The sequence below is a fragment of the Zootoca vivipara genome, chromosome 8 (assembly GCF_963506605.1).
Source record: "Zootoca vivipara chromosome 8, rZooViv1.1, whole genome shotgun sequence".
Lineage (NCBI taxonomy): Eukaryota > Metazoa > Chordata > Lepidosauria > Squamata > Lacertidae > Zootoca > Zootoca vivipara.
Window position 1 is genome coordinate 60134246 of NC_083283.1, and position 21963 is coordinate 60156208.

General features: G+C 40.5%; 1 protein-coding gene across 2 annotated transcripts in view; it reads left to right on the forward strand.

Annotated features, from left to right (window-relative positions):
• The window catches only part of JARID2 (jumonji and AT-rich interaction domain containing 2), a 174278-nt gene that overhangs the window by 64306 nt on the left and 88009 nt on the right, over positions 1 to 21963 (forward strand). For both annotated transcript variants that reach the window (XM_035124713.2, XM_035124712.2), the window contains exon 2: positions 19943 to 20078. In XM_035124713.2, coding sequence (XP_034980604.2) covers positions 19943 to 20078 — 136 coding nt within the window. The remainder of the gene's footprint in view (positions 1 to 19942; positions 20079 to 21963) is intronic.

Here is a 21963-nt window from a genome sequence, read left to right on the forward strand (position 1 = left end):
TATGTAGATATGTACCTGCAGCTCGAAAGAACACTTCTGATGAGGTGCAGTCTACAAAAGCTTGTTACATAATAAATGTGCTAGTCTAGAAATTGCTATAAGACTTTTTTTTTAATTAAGTAAACTGCAATACCTTCTTATTTTATGTTGCTTTGTTCATGTCCAGATTAGATGAAGCTGCAACTCTTTTTCTTTTAGTGGTAGTGGTTAAATAATTCTCACAAGTTATCTACATTTAACTTATTATACATAACATATTGGACCCTCGCAGTAATACATTTTACACTTTATCTTGTAGTTACAGTTTATCCTTCCATCTTTTATTATTACATTAATCACTGCACCAATAAAATGATTACTGTACATATAATCCATATAATGGATTTTTGGAATATTGGCGTTTTAAGCTAATTTTGTTTAACTGGATTTGACATGGAACAAGTCTTCAATCTTGCATGTCAGTCAAAGGCATATTTATCCTGGTTAGGGGGACATCTCAGATGAATAACTATATTTTCTATAAATAAAAAGTTTTGTACAGGAGACTCTAAATTTGGATGAGGGCTTATGATCTGGGGAAAGTTCATAAAGCCAAAATTGTGTATAGTCAAAACACATTGGGTACAGTAATGGGTGGGATTGCCAAAGTTTTTTCCAGAACACCCACCCCGTTTCTGACCCCCCTTAATTTATTAAAAAGATTTTTTTTTGCCAAGCGCGTAATGCTCAATGCTCACAATTTAAAGGCACGCAAGTTGTGCGTTACCTGTATAGGTACAATATCAGTCCTAAATTTCTATGAGCTGGGTCCTCAATTGTTTGCCATCAGAATAATAATTAATCATTTGCAAGCTCCGGGTACTTGAAGATAACAGTTTGCACTCTTGATGTGGTATGCCATTTTCAACCACATTCTCAAATTTGTCAATAGCTAGAGCTTAACAGTTGTGCGTTAGGGACTCTGTACTGTATTCAAGTACAAAATATTCATGGTTTAGATCGGGTTGTTCAGATTAGAAGCTATAATGCTGAAGCCCCTCCACCTGCCAGTATATTATTTAGTTATAATTTTATTTATTTAATAAGCTTTAAAGGCAAAATCCCCTCCCAAAGTGGTTTACAGCCATATGCAATAAAATTCAACAGTAAATTCACTTAAAACTATAAAAATATCCACTTTCTTCCATGAAATATGCCAGTCAAAATATCCCACCTTGCATTCAGTATCCTAGATCAGCCCCACAAGACTGGGGGGGGGGGCGGTATTTAAAGCTTGTTTAGAATGATCAAGAATGGGACCTTCCTAACCTCGCTTGGAATTGAGTCCCATAATTAAGGAGCCATTGATGAAAAAAACCCTCCATTCTATGTGCTGGCCCACAGTACAACAAATATAATTACCTGTCTAAATCTTAAGTTCATTTTCTAAATTATTTTATTTTGCCTTAAAAACCTATACAATATCTCATTGAATTTTATGAGCTGTTTAAAATGAAGGGGAAAACTTTCCATTTTAGTAGCGTCTTGCAAGGTGTTTTGAAGCCCCAACCAACAGCACATTGCACCAGTTGTCATTTGATTGACAGTGGGTAGCCCGGACCACCTGTCCAGTTTTGCCCATGAAGCTGATTCAATAAGGATCTGGTCCATGGATCCGAAAGTGTTTCCCAGCCCTAACATTAGTAGTTACTACTAACAGTAGACTCATTGAAATTAATGAGCATGACTGAGGTCCATTAATTTCAGTAGGTCTGCTCTGAGCAGTTGAATACAGCCCTTGGTTTCTCCCAAGTACAGTATGTCCAAGCCCTCTATTCCCAAAGTGTTATTGGGTGGGGCGAGGAAAAAACTTAAAGTATTTCAAGTTCTGCTGGATGGTGGTGGGAATCTCTCTCATTTACTCCCCCCCCCCAAATACTATTTAAGCTTATGCAGAAATCTTTAATTGTCATAATGTTTTCTGCCAGCTGCAGAATTCAGGGCAGAGCATCAAATCCTGAGTCCTGTACACTATTGCCTGGGAGCCTAGCACTATTGAGCATAATAGGACCTGGTTCTGAGCAAACACATGCAGGATTGCACAGCTGATGACACATTTTATTTCACCTTACTTTCCTGGATGGGTCAGCGACACCATCTTTTACCCTCATAAAGAACATACAAGAGAGGTTGCCCACAGTGTGTGCAATCCACGAATCTGTAGCTTTTATGGATAAGCCCTGTGTGGTTGGGAGGGATAGCCCAACCGCTTCCTAATTACCTAGTTTCCAAGGAAGAATGGCTCCATTTCCGTACACATGGCAATCTAAAAGTGTTTTGTCCTTGTTATCTTTGATCTTTTCTAACACAGAAGTGTTAGAATTTCAAATTGCTCAGGTTGTTGGGATGCCTGGATGTTGCTAGGACCTGTTTTGGCAAAATATTTTGTCATACCTGGTGTTCAGCATTTATTGTGTGTGCTTTCAGTATTCCAGTAGTTCTGCTGCGGATAGCACAGTGCTTCACGTTTGGAAAGATTTCTCATATGCCTCAGGGAGGCCTCTTTTTTCCTTTCCCCCTTGACTTCACGTGTGTGCGTGTATGTGTTTTCCATAATGTTGCCACTTACTGAACAATTTTATGTACAGTTCAGAAATGTGTACTGCACGTTTGTTAAAAAAAATGTAATTCATTCCAGAAGTGGAAAGAAATAGCTAGAAATACATTAAAGTTAAAGTATTCTTTTCCCCAAGGGGCTTTAATAGCTGTTGATGTAATTATTTCTCTATTTTGCCTCTGTATTACACGTATCTTTTGTCACAAGGCAGATTGCTTCCATTATGTACCAGATTCCTGAAATGTTTTTGTCTTTCGCCCTATGCTAAATGATCTAATGTTTCTGTAACCTTACACACTGCTATTTTCAAGGGGCTATTTTTAGCTTCTCATTATTGGACCTCACCAGTGTATCATAGTGGAGCTATATTGTGGTAGAGCTTAATAATAATAATAAAAAGTCTATTCCCTAGTCAGAGGTGGGTTTTTTAGATTTTCTTTCTTTCTTTTGAAAGGCACAGGAGCTAAATCTTAGAAAGATATGTTGGTGCTAAACCATACAATAGTGAGAATTGTAAAATAAAATGATTCAAGTATTGCATTTCTGTGGCCTAAGTTACAGCAGAGGGCAAAGAAAATGCTTTTTAAAAAACCCCAATCCTTTTTATTTTAATATTTCTGTAGATCGAAATAAATTCTTGAGCTCTTTAAATCCTCTGAGATTCTGAAGAAATTGCAGCTGCATAAAGATGAGAAGCAGCTGTTGATGGAAAGAAAAACAGACTTAAAAGTCTAAAGTAGTTAATCAGATCACTTTCCATATTTTGAATTTCAGCTTTCAGGAAATTACCCCCTAGTACACCCAGCTTCTTTCAGGTTGACTGTATAGTAATATAAATATGATACTAATCAACATGGGCTCCATCCCTGGAGATAGCCATGAAAATATAGATCTCACCAAAAAGAATGTAACCATTTGAAGAAGAAAACAAACTACCCCAAAACTTGCCACTAAACAGACAGACAGTTCAAATATTTGTAGTGAGCCAGTCTCTGGGTCTATATTCTTAACTAGCTGGCCCTCCTGCCACGTGTTTCGGTGGCTAATCCCTGTGACTGCCCCCACCCTGTCCCGATCCATGACCTGTTCCTTCCCCACCGACTCACCCCTGTGAATCCCCCAACTCCCTCCCCCCCCCACCCAGGTGAGTCAGTACCTCCCTTCAGCCTAGTCTGTAATGGCTATTCTGTTTCTCCCCTCCCCCAGCTCATTCCTGTGAATCCCCCAACTTTGTCCCGACCTACATCCCGTCCCCTCCTCTCCCAAACCCCCACCCAGGCGAGTCAGTACCTTCATTTGGCTAGTCTGTAAAGGCCTGTAAAGTCTGTAAAGGCCTGTTTTCAGTTGGTTGCTGTGGAATGTTGTGATGTCACCGATTGTCTGCAGCCAATGGAGATGCTGCTTCTCCGTTCTATTTCCCAGCATGCACTTTATCTGTTTGGTGTGTTCTGAAACACGGGGTTTGGGGGGTTGTATGTTGCACAGGTGTGACATCTGTTTTAGCAAACTTTATAAGAACCTTCGGACATTAGCTTGGGACATTGTGTCAAAATTTGAACACAATTGGTGAAGCGGTTTTGGAGAAAAGTGGATAGTAACCCACATGCCCAGTTACGGTTTTATATATAGATAGATACTCTACCAGCACAGGACTTGATAACATTCTCACACCTGAAAGTTATGCTCCTTCTTGCTCATTTTGTGATAATCCATCAAGAGTTATTCTCCTCATTTTGTAGCAACCCATTGATTTGGAGATTGAAAGCAGGAGAACACCCCCCTTCTTGAATTTACTCTCCTACATTGTAGGGTTGCCTATTTTACTTGCATCTTTTCTCTCTCTCCCACCCCACACCCTTTCTAAAGTATGTGTGCATTTCAAATATCCCTCCCCATTTTTCCTGAGTTTTGCACTGGGGCACCCAAGCTGTTGTGCCCACCCCAATCAGCCAACCTGCAATGTCTTTAGAACCAAGAAGCATGTTTTGACAATGAGTGGTGTGTGCAAGCTTAATATGATTTATTTCGTATATTTACATCCTGCTTAATACTAAGACCATCTCATCTCTACGCAGTTAAACAACACACACACACAAACACACACACACACACACACACACACAAACACAGCCATGTAACTGAAAAAATGGGGGGGGGAATAAAGTCCCGAAAGCAAAAGAGAGAGAAAGAGAAACTTCTTAAGAGGGATCCCTTCACCCTCCTTCTTACAAAGGCACATCCTAACTCGCACTCACACAGACAAATCACACCCAGATTCCCTGGCTACATAAACACAAACCATGCACTGCCCACTGCTTATTCAACACTGGGAGACGGGGAAGAAGAGGGCACTGTGTGTGAAGCCAAAATAACAGTGCAGCATCACGTGACTTTCTTTACGGCCCTTCTGCCCTTTAAAAGACAAGGGAGAATGGAGACAGCTGTGTTTGCAGCCACATGCTGTGCAGTGTTTCCAGGTTTGCCAGTCCTAGGTTATTTGGGGGGGGGGGGGTCAGAGGAGGTCAACACTCTGTACTTTTTATTGGTTTCAATCAGCATGGCCATAATCAAACTGTCACTATACGTGTTGACAATCTTCAGGAGATGTTAAAACACAAGTACAGGGAAGCTGCCAATTCACATTAATATCTCTGCAGTTAGCCCGCCTTGTTGTCAACATACTTCTTTCTCTGTTTCCGAACTGTTGCTACAAATTTGTCAGCTGTATGTATGATACACTTCCCTTGATAAGAGGTGTGTGTGTGAGACCATCAGCATTAGGCATGCCTAGCAGCAGGTTCTAAATAAAGGGTTTTTATCGTCGTCGTCTGCATGCCACCTTTCCATAGCTAAACCATGCTCAAGGCGGCTTGCAACTTCAAAAGGATTTGTACAATGTAACAAAATTTAAGTAGTCATGACAGATAAATGGAAATGTCACAATAGGGATACAATAATCCCCTCATCTTTCATAGTAAGGTCTATTAGTAAAGATTCAGAAATGTAATGTACCAACAATTAAACCTCTCCAAAATTAAATCCTGAGCCCAACAAATACTCCTAAGCAATACTCCACTCTCATAGTTTCTAGGCACCCTGAGCAGCAGGTTCTGCAGAATTCAGAGTAAAACCAGCATTTCAGCAGCTCCTCTGAAAGGCCAGCTCCATCCGTTCTCCTCTTCCCTCATCTGTCACATGGCAGCAGTCATTCCATATATCATATACCTCAGTGTTAAGTTATCCCTGAGCAGGAAGCAGATTGCCAGCATTTAGATATGTTTAACCTAGTTTTGGAGGAGAAGTCTATCAATGTCTTCAGTGTTACAATCGTTACATCAAAGAGAACAACAATTACCAGACCTTTAGAAGGCATCTCAAGGCAGCCCTGTTTAGGGAAGCTTTTAATGTTTGATGGATTTCTGTATTTTAATGTTTTGTTGGAAGCCGCCCAGAGTGGCTGGGGGAACCCGGCCAGATGGGTGGGGTATGTATAAATAAATAAATAAATAAATAAATAAATATATATTATTATTATTATTATTATTATTATTATTATTATTATAATATTACATGCTACCTCTAGGATTCGCCTTGCTAGGGAACAACAGTGTGATGAAACTATTGCCCTCATGTCTGCTTCTGGGTGTCCCCAGAGACATTTGGTTGACTGTAATGGAAGAACAGGATGCTGTACTATCATGATGATTGTTGAAAAGAGTTGCCTAAGCAGTTTTTAATGGTCTCAGTGTAAAAGGAGCCAAAGCCATGAGAATGTCACATGGCTCCTTTGCTTATATGAAAAGGAAAGGACAATAAATTAGGAAGTTCTAGGGTCTGCTGTTAAACCTTTTTTGAGCACAGCAGATTTGGAGTATTTATTCTCTTTCTTGTATAGCAACACTCCCAAGTTTGAAGCAGTAATGTTTTGGACACTGACCAGTTTACTGATAGGAAGAGAATTCTTTTCTATTTCTAGCAAAGTAAGCAAGGCTGGGATTTGGCACTGTCAACCATATATTTTTGCCAAACATTTTATGTATTGGTTTTGGCACCCCCTTCTGATATAGTAGGAGTTCTGGAGGAGAAGTGAATAATAGGAAGGATACCATGAAAGGAAATTGAACCCCCCCCCCCGCCCCCGGTTCATATTGTTTGTATAAAATGCACAAAGGAACAAAAGAAATCAAATGGTCAACAGTGTTCTACTTCCACTCTGGTTTTCATCGCAACTCCTCCCCCTTCCTTAAGTCTCTTTCCTTTGTGTTTATCTGTCAACAGAATGAAGTTTATAAAGTGTATCCCTATCAGCAATAATTCATTTCCATTTACAGTACTGAAATATTTTAAGAGACCCAGGAAGTCTCTCTCTTTTGTATCCAGAAATAATGGCCACCTTCTGAGTGGGGTTATTTATTGTTTAGCCGTTTTGTCGTGTCGGACTCTTCGTGACCCCGTGGACCAGAGCACGCCCAGGCACTCCTGTCTTCCACTGCCTCCGGCAGTTTGGTCAAACTCACGTTAGTAGCTTCGAGTGGGGTTATATGGGGTTTTAATTACACAGGTATTAACTTTGATGGGTATCAGGTAATCACACAGCTTATTAGAAATTTAGAATTGTGAGGTGACTCTTGACATAAGAAATTTGTTGAGAAGCTGTTCCCATGATGAAATTGCCAAATATAGAATGTACTTAGTATTATGCATACCATTTGTGCTGCCATATAGTTCACCAAACATCAGGACTGTTTTTTTTAAAATTGCGGTCCTCCTGTACCTATATTCAAGCAAGTAAATCACTTTATGAATGCTCTCCACATTTACTTTATTTTCAGACTAAATACAGTACAAAACCAAGCTCGCACTGTAAGAATGTTAACACCCTCTAGCCAGCAGCATAGCAAGCCACTCGGGTGCCCGTGGTGGGTGGGCGAGCTTTGTGTTTAGTGTGTTTTCTCCTGCAGAGTGATGAAGACTCACTGTTGCAATATGTACCAAAAAGAAGAATTAAAAGAAAGCTATTACACTAATACTGCAGTAGTTTGGAAACTGCAAATGTGGCTATAATGACACTCTTAAACCATTACGCCTTGGTTGCCTCTTGAGCTTCTTCAAATGCCTCCTTAGATTACTCTGGGAGATTGTGGGGACCAGGGGCTATTTAAATGAAATGTTAAACACATAGCCGTTTCTCTTAGGTTGCTCTTTTACTTTAAAATAACAGCCGCAAGGAGGTCCTGAATTGGCACAGAAGATATTGACCTGCTTATGAACTTCCCTGGGGCACCTGCCTGCCTTCCTAATATAGGGCGATGGAGTCCTGGGCTCATTGGTTCCTTGGTCTAATCTAGTGTGGCAGTTCGTCTCTTGATATGTAGGCACCTATTTCATCCCCCCCCCTCCTCCCCATTTTAACAGTGTTTAAATACAGCCAGCATTGGTCTGGATTGCAGCCCAAGGGATATTGCTTTGCAAAGTTAATTAAAAATGTTGCAACCTAATTGGCATTTGGTCAACATGCTATGTATGCCATATGATATTGTTGTTACCTAGCAGGCACCCTAAGCATGAAGTGACACTGGGGGTCACTGGATAAGATGGTTGGACTTCAACCCGAGAGATCAAGGTTTTAGTCCTAGTTCACCACGGAGTGAGGGCATGATTTTCACTGCTTGAACAAACTGAAAATAAAACGGAAGAGCAACCTCTCTCTGAGCAAGAGTGAGGTTTAACACTCAAGGTAGAGAGTAACCATGTGATACTTTTGCAAGACTGAAGCTTCCTGTTCATTGGGTACATTGTCAGAATTCATAAGCTCTGAAGTATATGATTTTTATGAAATGCAGCATCCCGTAATTTATAAACATACACTAAAGGGGGGGGAGGCTTGTAGTTTTTCAAGAACACTAATATCAAACTTGTAGGCAACATTGTGTTCTTCACAGCCGGTTTAAATTTATTTGCAGTTGCTTCGTGTTTTCAGACTACAGTATGTGTCTGACAGGTTTGGAATAAGAGGTACACACTCAAAATTAGTACATTTTAAGTCTAATTTTAGCCTACTTTCTAATTAGTCTAATTTTGTGTGCAGTTGAGAAGTTTGTCAATATGCGAGGAAAGCTTATAAATGCAGTCATAACACAACATCATAACGTCATTTAAGAAACTTCAGTACAAGCCTACTGTCAATATGAAGTTGAATGAATTCCCTTGCATCATCTTGTATTTGCTGTCTCCTCACGTACAGCACAGTCAATGATGGCATGCCTCTTGAAAGGTAGCATACTCCTTCCACTCTTTTTGTACTTGATAGTACAAGTCTAACAGCATTCAGTGGCGAGTATGACATTTTACCACAGAATGTAGAGTAACTTGGCAAGAGGAATTATGTGAACAATATCTATTCTTCTACAGTTTCCTGGAAGACCTTGCCCCAAACAGTCTGATGTCACCGGAAAACTTGACCACTTTTCTATTCACCCCTAATTCCAGCCTCAACATAGATCCTTGAGGGATACACTTCTTTTATATATTCATTGTGAGAATGGCCTATTTATTACTATTCTCCGTTTCCTATTCTTCAACCACTTACTGACCCATGAGAGGTACTGTCCTCTTTATCCTATGACTATTAATTTACATTTGCCATTCCACAAATAATCAGTGATTGTATTCTTATACTGCCTTTCCAAAGTTAAAACCATGCTCAAGACAGCTTACAACATATAAGAAACAACATAACTACAGACATAACACAAGTAGTCATAAACAATAAACAAAACATCACAAACTACACAACCAAATTTCCACATAAGTCATAAAATACAAAACAAAGATACAAAACATAAACAGCAACAACCCCCCACCCTATCAAACACCCTAAACAATACCCCAGCCCAAGATTCTGTTCAGCAGCCTCAGTTTTAGTAGCTGGAGTCAGTCCCTTCTAGGCCAGGTGGGAAAAGGCCTGCAAGGCAGGAAGCAGGTCTTCCACGGCTCACAGCCAAGACTAAAACTAAATGAGACAGAAGCCACTGTCTGATACCAAGGCTGTTCAACGTATGTTTAGTGGATTACTCACCCTTATTAATTGATCCTGTTTGCATTGTTGCCATGGACCTACAGTTTTATGATTTGGTTGGCGGGGGGAAGTGTTTTGAGAAGGTGTGCCAACTTGAATTAAATATTGGGGTGGCCAGGTAAGCCCCACCCCACAAAATCGATCACATCATGCAGTGCACACACACCATTTGAATGGCAATGCCCATTAACTTTGAGGGCCCTCAATGGGGGGGGGGGTTGAAGAGACCTTGGTCCCTAGGAGTTGGATCTTATGGATTTGAGAATCTAATTTACCCACTCTTACTGAGTTTAATTTTGAATACCCAAAGGCAATTACCAATTCGAAGTCAAATGTTTGATTTTGACCACAGAACTTTAAAGACTTTGAAGAAAATGTTTGCACTATAAACTTCCAGCTACTAGTACGTAATTAACCTGTAGTTGGATAAGATGTGCCTTGTGTAAGTACTTTACATAGTGAAATCTATTATGCTTCCTCTCGGAGAAAAATCTTTGCATGCACACAAAGCATTTTCTCTCTCGCTGGCTAACCCTTTTCCTGAATCTTCTCCTTTTACCCAGCTAATGGTGTGCTTAATCCATGGAATTGTGTTTTTCTATCCTGGAAAATATAAGATAGGGTAAAGATAGAATGAAACCTCCTTTGGTACTGTGAAGTTACAATCCCAGAGTATTTCTGTTCAATTCCTACCTTAATAGCACCAGCCTTTTCTTCTGTCAGGTTATTTAGCAGCACACTGTGCTTTGGCATGTTAGCAAAATACTGTTGTGTTGCAGTGCGACCTGTGAGCTCCTCATGGCATAATGGTCTACTGCTTTGATGTTTCAAATATTCTGTTAAATAAAAATCAAATGATGCTATCCTACTTGCCCCACACTTTACTATTGCCATGGTCTTGCAAGTTTTGTTTTCAAAGGTGCAGCCATGTCCAAACAACAGCGACTGGCAAAATTCAAGACTGCAGCACTTTTGGCTATCCAAAGTAGACTTAGAAAACTGTGACTTAAGATACCTGTGATTAGCGAAAATATCTTCGTAGAGATGATGTTAAAGTGGCTCACTAGTATAGGAGATGTGGTTTGTATGCCGTTGGTTCCAGGTTCAATACCTGGCATTTCCAGGTAAGACTGAGAAGAGCTGTGCTTAAAACCTTGAAAAGCCACTTCCAGTCAGTGAGCCAGATGGATCAGTGATCTGACATTGTATAAAGCAGTATCGTCTGTTGCTAGGGGAAACTGCATCTGAGGAGAAGGTTGAGAAGAGAGTGTAGACCCAACAGTCTGCTGCTGATTCAACTGATCATTGTTATCAGGGAAGGAACCATTGAAAAAAAACCTGAAAACACAAAAACTAAACCACGTGAAAGCAAAGCATTAAATGCAATATTATGATCTAGGACAATAAAACAAGGTGATTCAGCCATCCATAAAATAACAGTTATATTGGAAATAGCACATTAATGAAGCCCCCCCATTAATAGCAAATTAAATTCAAATACAGGAAGAAAAGTCCACTTGATGGGACAGCCATGCAGATAACTTATTACTCTAAAAATCTTACGAGTTCTCAGTGGGCCAAACTATTGCGAGCAGTATTTTTATCAAGGACAGGGGACAGACAGTGTTGCATGTGATAACCTCTATGCAGTGTCATAATAAAAGGTAGCGCATAATAGTCATGAAATAGCTTAATCAATGGTGGTGTCAAAATAATGTCAAGGAACCTTTACTTAAAAGCAGTGGGTGGTATCCTACTAACTTGTTCCTTCAGTGCAAAGATTTCCGCTTGCATAATGGAACTCCCTCTCCCCAAACCTCTTCTGGAAGGTTGGGTGAACCCCCCAAAACCATTTAAGGGGTGCGTGGGGAGAGTAGGGAGAAAGTTCCATTGCACAGACAGAAATACTTGCACTGATGGAACGAGTTAGGTAGCTGCTGCTCGGTGAACACATGCTTTGAAGTGAGCAGTACTGAAATGAATAAAGAATTATTTGTTTAGCATACATGGTGATGGATACTTTGGGGAAAGTGTTGAAACCAGAGTTAGATTAGCAGTCTTTAGAAAAGTCGGTGATACTGTGGGTGATAGTATTGCTAAATGTTGCATTATTCATTTGAAGTTACTGAAAATACTTGTGTTGCTCTATTACAATTGTTCCATCAGTTTCAAGTATTTCTGCTTGCTAGACAGAACCATCTCCTCTGTCCTGCTCCCATGCTGCTCTGGGGAGGGGGAGGTCCTTCCTGTGTAGGATGTCATACAGCACATGTGCATATGTTGACTATTAGATGTCTGACATAACCCCACCCTCAAAGAGCTGACTTGGCAGCTGTTCAGTTGATTTTGTTTGGCTAAAGCCTCTGTCAGTGGCTAGATACCCAGACTGTCAGGACTGTGCTTTGTAGTAATTGTGGGCTTTTGGGCTGCATTTTTAAAGAAACAAAGGTTGCTGCGTTCAAGGTATGTTGGAAGTATTCAATCTTACGATACAGAAATTCACATGAATTATTCTATTCAATTTATTTATTTAGATGATCAGGCCCGCTTGATTATTTTTAGTGTTGCTCAATTGGCAGATTTACACCTAGGTTTGCATATCTATGTCATAGGATGGTTTGGCGGCAGGTCACCTTGCCGGCATGTGTAAAATAGAGCATTGCGGACACACACTAAATACTTCAAAATGCTTTGCATGCATTCCAGGTTGCTTAAGGGTGGGGACAATGGGGTTTATAAATAAACGTATCTGCAAACGCAATCTTCACAGGGATTGTGCCAATTTTCTTGACGATCGCTTGTCCCAAAGTGTCAGAGCAATTGAGGTGCAAAACCCCCAGCAATGATGGCAATGTCTCCCCCCACCTTTCCATTTGCATCTTTTCTGGGAAATGCTCCCCACCTCCCTTAACACTTCATGTTCAGTGCTGTTATAGAGAAAACAGTTACTTAGCACCCTCTCAAAATGTGTAAAAGGTAGAACCTTTCAGTTACTGTGCTTTTATTTTTGTGGACAAACCAGGCATGATTCAAATCCTTGTGCACAGCAGTTTCCTTTTCCTTTTGTTTGAAATGAAATGTATGCTTGGAGATTCCCTGTTGTGGAGGTAGAAAGGAATGGGAAAACCCCTGTAGGTGTGGGACTCAGCTTCTGAAACACATTTGGTGTGGGCGTGTATTATCTATATCTACACACACACTCGCTCACAGAACTGCTTTCTTTCTGGATGATTAATTCATTAGATTTCAAAATAACAATTCAATTAGCTGGTGCATTAGGGAAGTTGCTGAACTCAAGCTACTGTCTCCAGAGGAGAAACCTTTCAATTTTAATCCTTTTCCCTTGATGAATGGGGAAATGTCAACACCAGTTAGTCTGGATTTACTGTTTGGGTTAAGGATTTTTTTTTACTTTTTTTTACAGTAACTCGCTTGAAAAACGTACAAGAAAACCATTGGCATTGTGTGTCTTATTTTATAAGTATCAGGTGCACATTAACTAAAGCAGCCTCTTCACCTAAGCCTCATTCTGGAGAGCTGCATGTGCTTAGATATGCATTCTGCCCTTTTATTTGAATAGAGGGTTCCAGTCTGCGCATGTTGGAACATATAAAGATGCCTTATTCCAAGCGAGACAAAGTTATTAAATACATGCTGTCTATTCCTGACTGACAGCTGCTGTTCATGTTCTTAGGCAGCGCTCTTTCCCAGCCTTGCTACTTAAGCTCTTTTAAATGGAGGGCCCTGACACTGGAGGAAATTTTATACATGAAGAGGATGTACTTGACCTATAAGATTCTTCCCACATGTTTCTCTGTGTATATGGATTAGGAGTGTCTGTTGAAATGAATGAACAAGCTTCTGTAGTTGTTGCTTCTCCCGGTGTACCTCATATGCACCAGGATGTGGCTCTATATCATTGTATTCTGCAAATGTTAAGGGACTGGTTCCTTCTTGCTATAAATAACAGTGTATAACAGAGGAGCTAAAGACCATGTGGGAAAAAGATTTGGGAGACTTCTCAGAGTCCTAGTATTTGGTCATCTACCTAGAGTAAACATCCTTTAATGTCTGTAGTTGTGAAAATAAAGGAAATTTGTTTAAGACCTTACATTTATATGGTGCTTTACACCACCACAACTAAAACCATATTTAAAAAACCCACCTCCCCTAAGATGGGCAGGTCCAATTTGGTACCCACATACCAAATTGGACCTGCCCAATCAAGCAGAGTTTCTAGAATCAAATATTTGCAGACTGCAGTGCAATCGTGGGGCAGACTGTGAATGCTTTGCTGGAAGTTGCTTCATTGTCAGAGGCCCACTTTGCACATAACACCAAGTTAAACCGCATCTCAGTATTAGCCAATAAAACAGCAGTATAGAAACATATACAAGTAAATTAAAGCTGATGCAAAAAGATATACAGTACCTTCACAAGACATCTGAAGCTATGTTTGGTTGCTGCTTTATGCACGGCAGAGTTGATGGCATCCCACAGTACAGGGGCAACAACAGGAAATGCTTGTTTTTGGGTCTCCACCCTCTGATACTGTCTAGGGTGCAGTGCCGCAAGTAACATTTCTGCAAATGATCTAAGGATAGAGGGGGATGTGTGTGTAGTAGCTAACCTACTGTACAACAGGTAGATTTCAAAATGGCTTAGCTGAAGAACAACAGACAAGGAACAAAGAGGCCATGATCCAGTCTCCCAAAACCTGCACATTTGTTTGCTTAGTGTGGTGTGTGAACCATTTTGATGTATATTATGTACTCTGAATACACTAAAAAGCATTGCACGAATTCCAAGTATTATTTTTAGAGGTGGTAGTGAGAATAAGGGGAGGGGGAAAATCCCACTGGGCACATGCAAGGCCTTGGGCATGCCTGAGCATCACTGCAGATTCCAGTAATGATAAATCCATTCATCTAAGGAAAGGCAGCGTTGCTTTAGGCATGTCCAAAATGTGTGTGATTGCACACATCCTTTGCTCCAAACCCAGAAGTGACCCAAAAATTTCACCAAAAGGGGCAGGGGTGGGGCGGGGCGTCTGCAGGCTTTCAATGTATATGCAACTTCAATAAGCACACAGTGCCTCAAAATGTAATCGCCGCACAAATAGGTCACTGCCTGTAATGTAGCTTTTGAATGCAGATGCTTCCTTTTGTTCCAGCTGTGGATGTACTCTCACCCACAGGTAGGAGACTTCTGTGGGTGAGAGTACATCCACATTTAAAAATGGCTTTGTGGGAGGGGAGCAGAGCTTGTTCTTCTTTAATCCCAAAGGTTAGGTTTTTCACATGCAGTGCAGCTTTTCCTATCAGGTTTAGCATGGAAGGCTGGAAGCCTTTTCCCTCTCTGGTACTTCCAGTTCAGTGTGTGGGAGGGCCCTTTGGAGACTGCAGTCTCATAAATGCTCATTTATTCAGTAAATGCTGTGCTCAACCTATTCAGAGAGGTGATTACAAACGTTCATTTTATTTTTGTTTAATTTTTGTCAGGTGTGGTTCTGCTATCTGAAGACCTGGCACAAGAAATGGGGTCAGGAGGTGTTTGCTTGGGAAGTCTCTAGAAACAGAACTGGAAACTTGCCAGACAACACTGACTCATAATATACATGCTCCAAGCTATTGCAGTAACTTATGAACTCACTCTTCAAATAAAATAATCACTGTTGTCAAGCTGTATACATACAATAAAACAAATAGCCTAGCTTCTCCTCTAGAGATTCTTTGCTACATTGGACTCTGGCTGCTGTTTGCTGAAGGCTAGTCTTAACCTAAAATCTGCTAAATGTGTTTAACAGAAGGAAACTAAGGCAGAAACTCATGGTCTTTTAAGTCAAGTTAGCACAATACAGAAGCATGGTACCAGAGCAACATTCAAAGTTTAAAATACATTGTCACCAGCCTGATTTCTGATTGCATGCAGAACACCACCCTGAAGATCTCAACTGGCAGACAGTATCATACAATTGTAGAATTGTAGAGTTGGAAGGGACCACGAGGGCCATCTTGTCCAAACCCTGCAATGCAGGAATCTTTCCCCAAACATGAGGCTCGGACCCACGACTCTGAGATTCAGAGTCTCGTGCTTTACTGACTCAGCCCTTTAGGGTTTTAAAGGTCAGAACCAGCACTTTGAATCAGGCTGGACATGACTCAAAAGTCCGTGCAAGAATGATGTGAACAGTGCAAATGATGTGAAGACGCCTGGCAGAAATATGGGAATGAACTCTGCTTAGCAGTACTTGAGTGTGAAAACATACTATTAGAAGTGTGTATGTGTGAAAATATTAGGTGTTTGGTTGGTGATGTTAATTAAATTTACATTTAAATATATAAGGATTTAAATGTGACTTACAGGAAAACAAAGCAAAATGAAAACACACACCACAATTCCCTCCCCGCAAAAAGCACCTCAGTGATTAAACAGGAAAATTGTATTTCGGATCTAGACTTGGAGCTAGATTAGCTGAAATTGCATATATTTTCCAGATCTGATATTATATAGATTTACATCACTAGGAATTGTAATAGTTTAGCAGCTGTATTTTCCAGTATCTACAGAAGGGGAACCAGAAATAATCTCCTCCTAATTCAACTTTTAAATGACAAGTTGCCAACAACCAAGGCAAACAGTATGTCAGAAATACCTTTCACTCGAGTCTCCTTTTCAGTGTCCTCTGTGTTAGACCGATGATGGCGATGTCCCAGAAGATGGATTGTACCTTTTGTAGGTCACTAGTTCTGCTGCTCAGTGTGTGCCAGGAATAATTTAAAAATTAATCCTATCAGCAGAATTCACTCTGTCAGTGAAACAATACAAACGGCTGCATTTTCTCTCTTCACATCCTAATTAATTAGATTTTAGGCTAGTTAATTAAATTGTAGGTTTCTTGCTTTTTACTACTAGAATTCTACGTGAAACACATCTTAGATAAGCATGCATTCTTTTTTCTGATACCAAAAAGAGAAAACAGCGTTAACTGATGTGTGATCATGATTGCAAACTTTTATGAAGACCATGTCTATATAACATTGCTAATCTCCCTTTGCTTCGTCCTCATCTCCCCGTGTCTCTGCAGTATTTAGATTGCAATCATGTGAGCAGGATTTTGTCGTTAGTTTTCATTTTTGTGTGTGAAGCGCCTAAAGCATTACACAGCTTTAATAGGAGCAGAAATGTGGTGTGTTTTTTTTGGGGGGGGGGGCAGGACTACTCCTCTTTGAGCTTATTTCATGTTAATAGCAAAAGTGGTGTGTTGTGCTCTTTCAGCAGAGAAGTATAAATTATGAAACATATTGTGTATGTTTTGTTTTTGCATGTGGTGTGTATATTTGAGCCTACACACAAGTACACACATACAAGCAAGCAAGCAAGCAGTAGTTGCACACTGGGTCAAACAAGGTACACCTCATGTTTCCAATTTCTTAACCGTGAATAAGGGATTGGAAGCAAGTTCCAGCATCCTTGGCCTTTCGCTGACTTAATCGTGTCAAGCATTTCCTAACAGAAATTGATATTTCCTATTTTGATTGACTTATATAAATGCTAACTTTAATTATTAGTTAACACTAAGACTTACTGGTGTGGTTCGCATAACATGGTTAGCCAAGCTCTGACTTAAAACTACTGGCCATCTGCTCCTCTACTTATCTCGAGTCTTTTCTTTTCTTTTTACTTCTGTGCACACTAACCACTTCAAAATTAGCGAGGAGAGAGTTTAACCAGAGGACGACACACACATTTTGACCTAGCTCAGTATTTCAAAATATGTGAAATACCCCATTAACATGTCTCATGTGGATGTGACCAAGTTGTGACTCTGATTATCATTAGATTTTGAAAACCTTAGGTCTGACACTTAGGTTATTTCAACAAGGTTATTTCAACAACAAGGCAGCCATCGCAACAACAAACCTTCCAATTTCGTGACTTGACACTGGGCAGCTTTAATCCAGTTTCCCAAGGACTGGGGTGGGGTGGGGTTGAACTGCAAGGTGGGCTTCTTGTGTGTGCTCAGGGGCTGCTGTAATAGAAGTTGCTCTATAGCCCAGTGGTTAGAGCACAGGCCTTGTAAACCAGCGGTGTCAAGTTCGATCCTTGCTGGGACCTGAGTGGTTTCCCCCCTTCCTCTTTTGGGAACAGCTGGGATAGCTCAGTCAGAGTGCGAGACTCTTAATTGCAGAGTCATGGGTTCAAGAGCCATGCTGGGCAGAAAATTCCCGCATTGCAGCGGATTGGACTAGATGACCCTCATGGTGCCTTGCAGCTCTACAATTCTCTGGTTCTAAGTAGTGGACATTTGTGGTTTAATTCTTTAGTTCCTGTTGGATACTTTATGAACATTCGGGGTTATTTGCTGGGAGGGGATTGTCTTTCAGATATCATTTTTGTCGTTACTTTCCCCATTTCCGTGCTCGTGATGAACCTACTGGTGGGGGCTGTCAGTGTGCAAGAAAATAAGAAACATTAAGTTTTGTTTGGGCACGCTTGCCTTGAGAACTCTACCACAGATGCCGTCGTTCTGGCTCAAATGTGCATATGCTTCATGTTCAAAGGAATCTAGGCATAATTTTCTCCTGTTACTGTGCAGTAGTGTTTCCCCAGTGTATAATGATCGTCTTCTGCCAAATTGCTAACTTGCTTTGCTACCACTACTATTCTGCTCCCTGTTTTCCTTTTCAGGCAGTCAAGTAATCTGTCACAGAACTGAAAGCAAACATTTGGGCTCAGTGATCAGAGGATTGCTTTCAGCCTTAAGTATCCAGGATGTATCTCGCTCAAAATAGGTTTTTGTTTTTCTTTAAAAATGTTGCAGTCTTATTGACCATACTTGTCATGCAGCGTGTAAACTTTCTTACCCTCTGGAATGGATTATTGATACTGCTGTTTGGATTTCTTACTGAACTGTGTTAGTGAGTTGGCTCATGTATTCCGAAATGAAGGTCATCCAAAAAACTCTAATTTTCTCACTTGGCAGTGGTGCAGCCCTTGAGAAACTCTAGGGCAAAGAACTGTTTTCAAAAACATGTTGGCAGAATGGGGAAATTGGAACATAGGAAACATGATAGCAAAAGATTAGTATTTTATATGGGTTGTATCCAGCTAAATTCAGTTCAGAATATACCCATTGAAGTTAATGGGCCTGTTAGTCTACCCCCCCCCTTTTACATTTATTTAATAATTTGATAATAATTATGAATAATCAACAAAACCCTGCTCCAAAAAAATACTTTGCATCACAATATTATGCAAGTATGTATGAATTAACATAAAATTACAACCTTATTCTTAAAAAACCTAAATACCTATCTGAACTTGCTTTTGCAGAGATAATTATTGGCAATATTGTAGAAGGCGAGCAGTTTCCCCAGAATTTATGTCTGCATTCACTTGTTGTTGTTGTTATTAGATAAGAAGTTATTTTTGCCATCATAGCCAAATCTCGAAGTTTGTTAAACCATTCTTTCCAGGGAGGCAGTAATGTAACCTGTTTTCAGCCAATAACATCTTTGCGGCTGTTAACAAATAGGGTGGAATTCAGTGTTGTGCTACTACAATTGTTCTGTCTACGCAAGCATTGCAGTTTGCCAGATAGAACGACCCCCCCCAATGTGCTGTTCCAGGGGTTCTCCCACACAAACCCAGCCAATTTCAGGAGGTGCAGGAACACATATGGGGGCAGAAGGGGGGGAAGCCCCATCACACAAGAGGGTGTTCTTGGCAGGGCTGGCACTGATGGGGTTCATTGGGTGAATTCCATCCATAGGATTTAAGTTTGTTATCTTCCTTCTTTTAGGTGGTGACACATTCATAGTTCAGCGATATCAGTACGGGATTTAAGGGAACTTCATATTTCAATATTTCTGTTATTATTTTAATAATCATCTTCCAGTATTTTTGTGCTTAACTAAATGTCTGCCAGATATGGTAAAATGTTCCATTCTCCTTTTTGCACCTCCAGCACATTTTTGAATATGACTTATTTATTGCTCCCTTCTATTAAAAATTAAAGCCAAGAAAACACAAGTCTTACGTTTTTGTGTGCTTCATTTTATTTGCTTATTTCTTCAAAAGAATGTTTCTTAATCCCATCCATTATCCTATAAACCTTATAGTGGTATTTTGTCTTCACAACAACCCCCAAAGTTTGTTTTTTTGAAAAAGCTGAAAACTCATTTGGCAGCCAGAATAACATATATGTGCATGTTTTGAAATATTAAGTAAAATGTCTCATTTCTTTTTTTCTCTTTTCCTATTAGGATGACAGTGATGGAATTCCATGGTCGGAGGAGAGGGTGGTACGAAAAGTCCTTTACTTATCCCTAAAGGAATTCAAGAATGCGCAGAAGAGGCAGCATGGGGATGGCATCAATGGGAGTCTCAAAGGCGTGAATGGTAAGTCTCTTGGCGGATCGGCTTTGCTCCAGCTCTGTGTGCTATGTTTAGGAGTCACAGTAGAAGTTTCTTGGAGCCTGCTTTCCCCTTCTGTTTCCCTGTTATGTGTCACATCATACAACTGTGCAAGCAGTCAGTTCATTGAGGGGGAAGGAACTTGCTTTCCATGTATCTGGCAACCTCTTATGGAAGCCTGTTTCTTCCTGAGCAAGATCAAGTCTACTTAGTCTAGCGTTGCAGTCTCTCACTATGATCGAAAGACTAGTGGAGAATTGATGTACCGGTTTCATAATGAAGAGAAGTTTACTACAAGTGCACCCGTTTGGAAACTCATGGAAGCAGCAGAGTGGTAAAATTGTGTTGCTTGGAGAAGTGATACAGATGACTGTCTTCTTGCTGCAGTGGTCATTCAGTTGCATGACTTAAATAACTTGCATAACTAAAATGCCCGTCTATATTTGCTCATGCTTGCGTATTGCATAGGCAATATTTAAAAAATTATCCTACTTTTCAAATTAGTTGAGCCTCATGCTGAATATTCTTATGCATTTCCCGCCACAAATATTTTCACTAAACGAAAAGAGGAGCAATGTCACTGTGTACCTTCTTATTTAGCTTTCGTTTGACAACCACAGCAGTTACTTCCAACATATCTAGAGATCTTACAACAGCAGCTGGCTGCTTGTGTAGTTTTCCTTGTGCTTGTACGTTGCATCATTTCTGATGCGTCATATTTCAGCACTTACTCATTGAGAACTTGGGTGTTTGTTAATAAAGATACAAGGATGTGAGCTGTTTATCTACAGAAGATCTACTGCATGGTCAATTTATAGCATCTCACATCTGATAAAGAAACTCCCTCAGTTTTCTAGCTTAGTAATAAATAGCAATCTGAAAGATAGTCACGTTTTAGCAGCAAACCATATCAATTTTCCTGGACAAGTACACAACAGCTTTAGCTTTCTGTATGGCTTTGCTTCGTTGATCTTCCATCAAACAGTTTCTTTAAGGAAGGTTTCTTATTCCATTGTGTGTGTTTTTACTCTGTAGTCTACAGGGAGCTAAAAGGCCTTGAAAGCGTGATGCACAACAACTGTATGTTGGGAAGCTTCGAGGGAGTGCCAGGTTACAGAGCATGACTGAGATTTTATAGTGTCTGGTTTCTTCCAAGTAGACTTGATGAAAAGCGGGTTAACCCAGTTTACATTCTCAGAACAGCTCACACACAAGGGAGTATATCTACATCAAGAACTGCACTCTGAGAATACAAACTGAACCAGTGAAACACAATGTGTCTGGCCCTGAAGTGTTACAAACTGACAAAATGTAGGAAGGTTTTCTTAATTTGCATCATTTCAGCTACAATCCTGTACTCACTTAAGATGAATACACAGTAGTACCTCGGGTTACAAACACGATCCGTTCTGGGTCGCAGTTCGTAACCCAAAAAGGTCGCAAACCGAGCGCCATATTTGCGCATGCGCAAACCGCAATTTTCGCGCTTTGCGCAAACCATGTGCGCCGTTTCTGCGCATGCGCGGAACACACACACGCGACGAAAACACTTCCGGGGTCGCAACCCGAGCGGTTCGTAACCCGAGGTACGACTGTATGTTCTATTGAACTCAGTGGTGTTTACATCTAAAAAGACATACATAGATTGCCGAGTTACAATTACTTTAAAGGTAAAGGACCCCTGACAGTTAAGTCCAGTTGCGGACAACTTTGGGGTTGCAGCGCTCAACTCACTTTACAGGCCGAGGGAGCTGGTGTTTGTCTTCAGACAGTTTTTCCGGGTCATGTGGCCAGCATGACTAAGCCGCTTTGGTGCAACGGAACACTGAAACCAGAGCAGCGCATGGAAACGCCATTTACCTTCCTGCCA